This window comes from Notolepis coatsorum, assembly GCF_963971535.1.
Source record: "Notolepis coatsorum genome assembly, chromosome: 11".
NCBI lineage: Eukaryota > Metazoa > Chordata > Actinopteri > Aulopiformes > Paralepididae > Notolepis > Notolepis coatsorum.
The window spans coordinates 21,075,312-21,083,849 of record NC_140175.1 but is presented as its reverse complement, the minus strand read 5'-3'; the positions used below and the strand labels follow the sequence as shown (position 1 = coordinate 21,083,849).

The window sequence follows — 8,538 nt, the reverse complement described above, 5'->3', positions numbered from 1 at the left end:
ATTGATTGAAGAACTGTTTTTAGCCTACGGTAGAAAATTGGCCAGGTTTCAACTGTCCCGACTGTGGTGGGAAGTTCGTTCCGCCTATTGTGGAGCGAGGAGAATAGCCCGTTTCTCTTTGATGACCCCCCAGGAGGTCAGATAGCTTGGAAATAATATATTGTTATAGTCATACTCTACGCCCCAATTTGGTTCAGTCTGTATCCCTCATGGATCTGGGTAACAGACGTATGGAGTGAGAGAGAATACCCACGATGCCCTACTGCGCATTCCAACTGACAAACCCCCCGTCACAAGCAGCTTCCTCTTGAAGGTTCGCTAACTACCTTCAGAGATCCATCGCAGACAGCATCTGAAGAGTCAGACACTCATCAACATGAGACTTGGTTTCCAGATATAGAGTGCATTATAAATCAAATGTATTATTATTATTATCTGCACCTTTGTTTATTTGATCTCATGTTTATATTCAGAGTTAATTATATTGTTTACACCGTTTAATTTTCTCATCATTTTTATATTCAGATTGTATTGCCTATATTTATGTCTTTCTACTATTACCTTGCCCATACCGATCAATAAAGGAACATCTTATCTTCCATTTCTCTCTTAATACTTTTTAAAGGGAAACAAATGAGCAGAAATTATATTCTTCTGCCGTTTTCCTCGCAAAAGACGTAATTTTCCAGACAAATTCACACGCATTTCCGTCATCGCCCTCGGGAACAAACGAGACAAAAACAAATTCTCAACCGAGCGCTTTGAGCACCTAAGGTCTTATGGAGAAAAACCAAACAGCAGACATTGAGATCCTCTCAAAAAACTAATTTTAATCAAAACAAAAAAAAAAGTTGAATCATTAACAAGTTTATAAAACAGTGATTTAGTTACATAAATAAATTGATATCGGCGTATCAAATCTTAAATTTCAACTTCAATGAGCATGTTGACAAGGTTGAAGAAGTACAATCGTTTACCTAAGATAATAAATAAAATGGAGCATATTCCGTTTCTAAACAAAAGGAGCTACCAAACAGACCTCTCAGCGAGGGACACGAGACAATGAAGTTTTCACCGAAAAACAAGAGGAAAAGGGGGAGGCTTTTTAAAGCACAGAGTACAGGAGCCGTTCAGCTAGAAATTAAAAGACACTAAAAAGAGTTGTAACCAAAGTCAAGGGTTGGCTTTTTCATTTTAATGAACAAAGTTTGGTAGTTAGAACTTCCATTTGGTTATTTTAAAGCGTTAAGACAAAGGCAAGAAAGAAGGCTGTCCTTGTTCGAGGAATTCTAGAGAAACAAAAAAAACGGAAACGAAATAAAAACATTTAAAAAGGAAGAGAGAAAATAAAAACAAAAACGGAAAAAAGCGTAAAAAAGTGGAACAGTCGAGATTCTACAACTTTCTGTCCTGCACAAAGTCAAGATGTCAGCAGAAGAGGAGGCATGTACACGTCCGTTGTGCATAAAAATTGAGCTTCCTTTTTTGTGTGTTTGTGTGAGTGTGAGTGTGTGACTGAATCACTGCGGAAGGAGAAGCGGGGCGTGGTCAGGCCAGATTTCACTTCACCGTATCCATACGCTGATTATTAGTAGAGTCAAGGGTTTCCGTCACATCGACGTTGTATACGGCTTCATAGGCACTGGGCCTGAGTTCACGTGCACTCTTGACATTTTTCTTCTTCTTCTTCTTCTTCTCTCTCCAACGCTAAGGCTTGCTGCTTCTGGCTCCTCGGAAGGTCTCTTTTTAAATGTCCCCCCCTCCTCTTCTTCTTCTGTGGTGCCCAATAAAAAGTTTTTCCGTGTGTACAACTGGAGAACACATATATTCTGCACGACGATACAAAATACACGTCCCGTTTCCTGTCTCGCAATAGGCCAGTTCCTGTTGTGCAGACGGGCTCCCCAAGCCTGGCCCCTGAAGAAGTCCTTCTGATATGTCTTCAAAAAAACCATGGTACTGCAGCTTCAAGTATTTTGCATCACATAGAATATTCTTTCATAAATTAGTTAACGTATACATTTTTTTTTTCAATATTCAGACATATACTATCATATATACAGTACAATAAAATGCTTTCATTCTTTCTTTTTTGTCATTTTTGTCCGCTTTTTGTTGTTGTTTTTTTTCTTTTTCTTTTTTTTCTTAGAAATCCCTGAGAATGTATGTTGACAGTTGCTAAGTTTCCACAAGCGCAAGCACTAACGACAGTTTGTTGCTGTGTTGTTGTGTGTTTTTCTTCCCCGTGGGAGTGTGTGTGTGTGTGTGTGTATACGTGTGTGTGTGTGTGTGTGTTTATAACAAGCATACAGAATGTCCTGTTCAATGTGTGAAGAGCCTGTATGAACATCACTAAGAAGCCAAAACAGCCTGGAGAGGTGTGGTGGTGGTGGTGGTGGTGGTCGATGTTACTAATAGAGAAGAAAAAACTAAATTAAAAATGTTTTAAATAAAGTAATAATACAAAATCAACTCAGAAACTGGATTCCGGTCGTCGGTTGTTTGTTTTCTTTTCCTTTAAGTGTCGACACACACTTGGAACTACACTGAGCGGTTGGTGGTGGGGGAGGGGGGTGAGGGGCGGGGGGGGGTAAAGCTGGGTCCTTTTTAATAAGAGGTACTTGTCACGTCGGATGGAGTTGCTCCGTTTGGTTTTAAAGCCGTTTCGTCTCTTTGAGGCTGTTTGAAGCGGTTTAGCGGAGGGAACGGGAGGCGGTTTATCAGAGGGAACGGGAGGCGGTGCTCGGCGGACATTTTGCCACTGGACAACATATACTCAGTGTAAACCAAAAGATTTTTTGTTTTTCCGTTTTCTCTTTAGTTCTTTCACATTCGCTCTCTCTCTCTTGCTCTCTCTCACTCACTCTCTCTCACTCACTCTCACTCTCTTGCACGCGCGCATTCATACATATAAAGGGAAACACACAAACGTCCACAATATGACAATTTTCATCTTTTTTTTTTCTTCCTGTTTGCAAACTAAATATGTTTATACACATTAATACCGAGTGGTGTTTTATTGTTTACAGTCGTTTCTTTTTTCATTTTTTTTTCCTCTTTCATTTTTCTTTTTGTAAAAAAAAAAGGGAAAAAATCTACCCCTAAAAACAGAATTCACATATCTTATTCCGAGAAGGTTTGGACGGTTCAATTGAAATCTTTTAAGAATATGAACAACACTCGTGTGGTTCCCGCGCGGTGCTCGAAGGATAGGTCGAGCACGGTGTGGCGCTAACACTGCCGGGGGTCGGGGGTTCGAATCCCACCCCGGGGGGGGCGCACGCGCACCCGTTCTAAGAGTGTGTACGCGCTAATGATGACGTCACAGAGAATGTAATCTGTGATGTCACGGAGAGGATGGCGGTCACGGGAAGCTCCGGAGGCGGCGAGCGGGAGGCCGACGTTGTGGATTCATAGAATCTTATTTTTTTTATTTTCTTTTTACAAATCCACTTTATTTCACCTTTATTTCAAGTGCTAATGGTTTTGAACCAAAATGTACCCGTTCTCGTTCCAGAGGAACGGTCAGTTCCTTTGTCCCGCTGTGTGAAGACAGCAGGGAGGTCCAACGTTTTTTTCTGCCGTCACCGGTATATATAATCGGTGGTAGAGCCAATATTTATTTAAATTGCATATTCCACCTCTGTGAGATGGTCTACAATATAAAGAAAAAAAATCAAAACTTTAGTTTTTTAGTGGATTACAGCAACTTCCTGTAATCACTTGATACATTATAATCGATCGTGGAAAACTGCCTTTTTTTTTAGCAGAACACTTGCGCAGCTTTGGCCGCATTGAATTCCTAATAGGTGACGGCGCACCCATTGCCTTTTGGTTAAAAACTCAAAAGTCCCAAACGGAAAGAATAATCCGATTTCACACGGTTGTAGTCGAGACTCGGGGCAACGTTTAGATGCAAAGACCTCATTGTTGGCTCCAATTTAAGGGGAGTAACCATTTGAATGAAAAACGCAGACGCCATTTTGACAGGCAAATCAAACGCCAACACATCATCATCACCCAACAAACGCCATCATGTACACACACAGGGGTTGGCTACAATTTGAGTGGTTGTTGTTTGTTCTACCAAGTGAAAGTATAGTCTGGGACTTTGGCCTTTTGTGAGGGAAGTTCCCCCCGAAAACACAAGGAGCCGAAACTGCGTTCTGAACAGCATTGTGGGGGGCGGAGCTCCCGTTTGATGACGACATCACGGCAGAACGTTCGACCTCCCTAACCGTCCGTGGCGGGGTTAAAACTCCCGCTCCAGATCCAGGAAAACGTATCCCAATCTCCACAAATTCCAAAACATCCAACTTTCCAAAGATCAAAGCAATAAGATGTGAGAATTTTATTCAATGCAGTCATTTTCCCTTGACGTTAAAAAAAGGACAAGAAGGCAGACTCAAGTAAAAAAAAGAAAGAAGGGCTAATCGATCTTTCGATCTGTTTTTTTTTCTCTCAACCAAATCTCTCTCTGACGAGCATCATGAGTTTCTTCTTGCCCTTGTAGATCTGTTTCAGGTTGTCTATGAACTGCGTGAACTGGACGTGTCCGTCGTGCGCCATCAGGAACGTCTCCCGCGCCTTCCCCAGGAACTCGATGAACTCGCTGTAGTGCCGCGGGCTGATGTGCGTGAGGCGCGAGTGCGTGGTGTTGATGTACGCGCCGATCGTGGCGTCCAGCAGCTGCCTGAGCGGCGCCTTGTCCAGCGACATCAGCTTCCCCGAGTTCCTGCGCCCGTGGTGCAGCACCGACGACACCACCACGCCGGGCGTGGTCAGCGTGCAGCGCCGCAGGATGTCCGAGAGCACCGTGGCGCACTTCACGCTCTTCACCACCAGGGGGATGACGGCCGCCAGCTCGTTCTTGCCCAGCGAGTGGCTGAGCGCGCACGCCCACAGCACGTCGTTGATGGCCGGGTGCGTGTCCTGGTTGTAGCTGAGGTTCAGGTGGGCCATGGCGAGCGTGGCCAGCTTGTACGCCCGCACCGGGTAGCCGCGGTGCTCCATGTAGCGGGCGATGGTGAACAGCTGCGTGTAGCTCATGCCCGTGGCCGCCGCGTCCAGCGCGATCTGGTACGCCGTCTCGAAGGCGATGTGGTCCTTCTCGCAGAGCGTCAGCGCCGAGAGGGCGCAGTTCTGCGGGTCCTTCATGGCGCACTGCAGCGCCAGGGTGCGGGCGGAGGAGGCCAGGTTCTCCTGCTGGTGGCAGTCCAGGTGGAGGCGCACGATGGTGCTGTTGGACATGACGGTGGTCGCCACGATGCTGGTGGCCTCGGTGGGCGTGAAGAGGGTGAACCAGCTCTGCATGATGCTGTCGAGCGCGTAGACACCTGGAGACAGAGAGGAGAGGGTTAATCTACAGAGATACACACACACACACACACGCACACACACACCTGGAGACAGCGAGGAGAGAGGCTTAGTCTACAGAGATACACACACACACACACCTGGAGACAGAGGAGCGAGGGTTAGTCTACAGAGATACACACACACACACCTGGAGACAGAGAGGAGAGGGTTAATCTACAGAGATACACACACACACACCTGGAGACAGAGGAGCGAGGGTTAGTCTACAGAGATACACACACACACACCTGGAGACAGAGAGGAGAGAGGCTTAGTCTACAGAGATACACACACACACACCTGGAGACAGAGAGGAGAGGGTTAATCTACAGAGATACACACACACACACCTGGAGACAGAGGAGCGAGGGTTAGTCTACAGAGATACACACACACACACACCTGGAGACAGAGAGGAGAGAGGCTTAGTCTACAGAGATACACACACACACACACACCTGGAGACAGAGGAGCGAGGGTTAGTCTACAGAGATACACACACACACACCTGGAGACAGAGGAGCGAGGGTTAGTCTACAGAGATACACACACATACACACACCTGGAGACAGAGCGGAGCAAGGCTTAGTCTACAGAGATACACACACACACACCTGGAGACAGAGGAGTGAGGCTTAGTCTACAGAGATACACACACACACACCTGGAGACAGAGGAGTGAGGCTTAGTCTACAGAGATACACACACACACACCTGGAGACAGAGGAGCGAGGGTTAGTCTACAGAGATACACACACACACACCTGGAGACAGAGGAGAGAGGGTTAGTCTACAGAGATACACACACACACACACACCTGGAGACAGAGGAGCGAGGGTTAGTCTACAGAGATACACACACACACACACCTGGAGACAGAGGAGCGAGGGTTAGTCTACAGAGACCAGATACACACACACACACACACCTGGAGACAGAGCGGAGCAAGGCTTAGTCTACAGAGACCAGATACACACACACACACACACACACACACAAGGCTTAGTCTTCATACTGTAGACAAGATACACACATACACACACACACCTGGACACAAGGCTTAGTCTACATAGAAGATACACACACACACACACACCTGGACACAAGGCTTAGTCCACACACACACACACACACACAAAGACACACACACACACACACGAAGAGGGCTGAGCCGGTGACCACAGACGGCAGGAGGAGACTGTGCAGCAACTCACCAACTTCAGTAGCGCAGGTGACCAACCACCTCACCATCTCCCTCCTGCGCCAGTTTAACGTCGACAGAGTCATCCTCATGACCTGCAGAACAACAGGAACACAAGATCAGATCAGATCACATTCGATTAGATTAGATTAAAATGTATTAAAATGTAACCAGAGTGCAAATGTAACAGTAAAGTGCAATTAGTAATATACAATGTACAGATGATTAAACTGGGTATAAAATATATAAATGAGTACTCTACTGAGTGATAGTGCTAATCAGATGTATGTACAGAGTTGTAATATTAATATGTACAGTGATACAGGTATAAAGACACTATGGTAGTAAGTCATACTGGCCAGCAGCGTCACTAGTAGGTAAGGAATATGTACAGATATAGATATAGTATCTACATATATGTAAAAAGGATTATATGCAGGTATGTACAGAGACAGATGTATATATATAATATACTACTAATATATTATATGGTAAGAATAAAAATATATATACGGTACATACAGCTTATAGTTATTAGTTGTAGGGGTTATATGCAGGTGTATAAGTAGGTATATTTTTTTATTGATTGAAGTTTATTTTAAATATGCAACATAACAAACAAACATCAAGTACAGATATAGCCTTAAGCCGTTCAAATAATAAATGTATATACAAAATAAAGGATTATTTATTTTTTATAAATATTAAAAAATGATTATATGCAGGTATATTCAAAAAGATATAGATATAGTATCTACAGATAAGTAAAACGTACCAAAATTTATTTTTAAATAATAATCTTTAATCTTTTTTCTTAAAACCATATATATTATTATGTTGCGTGATATGATTTGGAAATCAAGTGTGTGTGTGTGTGTGTGTGTGCGTGCGCGTGCGTGCATGTGTGTGTGCATGTGTGTCTCTGCTACCTGAAGACCCAGCTCCAGGGAGACTTTGAGCAGCGTGAGGTCTGGCAGGCTGTCCATGAGGGTGGCGATCTTGAAGGCGTCCTGGGCCAGCTTGAAGATGTGAGATGAGGAGTGGATGTTCTTCTGGATGGACTCCAACACTGTCTCTAGTTTACGAGCGTCACCTGAGAGAGCGGCGGACACGGAGACACAGCGTTAGAGCTACTTTAGAAAATAAACACGTATTCAGCGGCGAGTGCACGCCGTCGTTCCATGAAATGTAAACAAACACCGGGAGAGACGTCTGTCGATCGCTGGTCAAAGACACCCGTCATCAAATCCAGGGACTACAACAGAAAACTAGCAACCCTGCTAATGTTGGCATATTTACAGTTTTTTTTATTTGTATTCATTTATAAATGTATAACTGTTGATTGATATGCACTTTCCCTGATCAAATAAACTGAGTAAACTAAACTAAACTAAACCTGGGTTCCCAGAATGCCGCTCGACTGTTGACTTGGCAGTTGCCGATTTGATACATTGTATGCAACAACCATCAAATGCACACAGCACACACACCCACACGCACACACACACTCACTCAAACAAACAACACACTGCAGCACCCACTCTCCACACTTTAGATCACACAAACACACTTACACTTTATATTTATTGATAAAGGATTTGCACTACAACTCGTACACCTACTGTGAATTGTACCTAAACTGCACCTCGTCCATTTATGCCTTGCACTATATAGTATTGTATATTAGTACACTGCACAGTATTGTATATTGTATGGTAACTACGTCTACGAACATTGTACATATGTCTAAACTGAACACTGTGACCTCTTTTTTTTTTTCTTCTAATTTTTACTATGTTTTTATTTCATACTTATCTTGTCATGCACAGTCTCTGGAGCGCAACAGTAAGAAGCATTTTGTACAAAAGTATTCTGTACTTCTGTATGACAACTATTAAAGAAACTTGAAACATTACAACTCAATCGGTTAAGCTACATGCATGTAGCGGTTTTAACTTTATATAACATGGTCTAATGT

General features: G+C 43.8%; 1 protein-coding gene across 1 annotated transcript in view; it reads right to left on the bottom strand.

Moving 5' to 3' along the window:
- Nucleotides 1–867: 867 nt before the first annotated feature.
- The window catches only part of LOC311237531 (zinc finger SWIM domain-containing protein 6-like), a 125,970-nt gene continuing 118,299 nt past the window's right edge, over nt 868–8,538 (bottom strand). The window contains exons 12-14 of the mRNA XM_084325461.1: nt 7,490–7,653; nt 6,574–6,655; nt 868–5,336 (exon numbers count right to left, since the gene is read on the bottom strand). Coding sequence (XP_084181587.1) covers nt 4,462–5,336; nt 6,574–6,655; nt 7,490–7,653 — 1,121 coding nt within the window. The 3' untranslated portion in view covers nt 868–4,461. The remainder of the gene's footprint in view (nt 5,337–6,573; nt 6,656–7,489; nt 7,654–8,538) is intronic.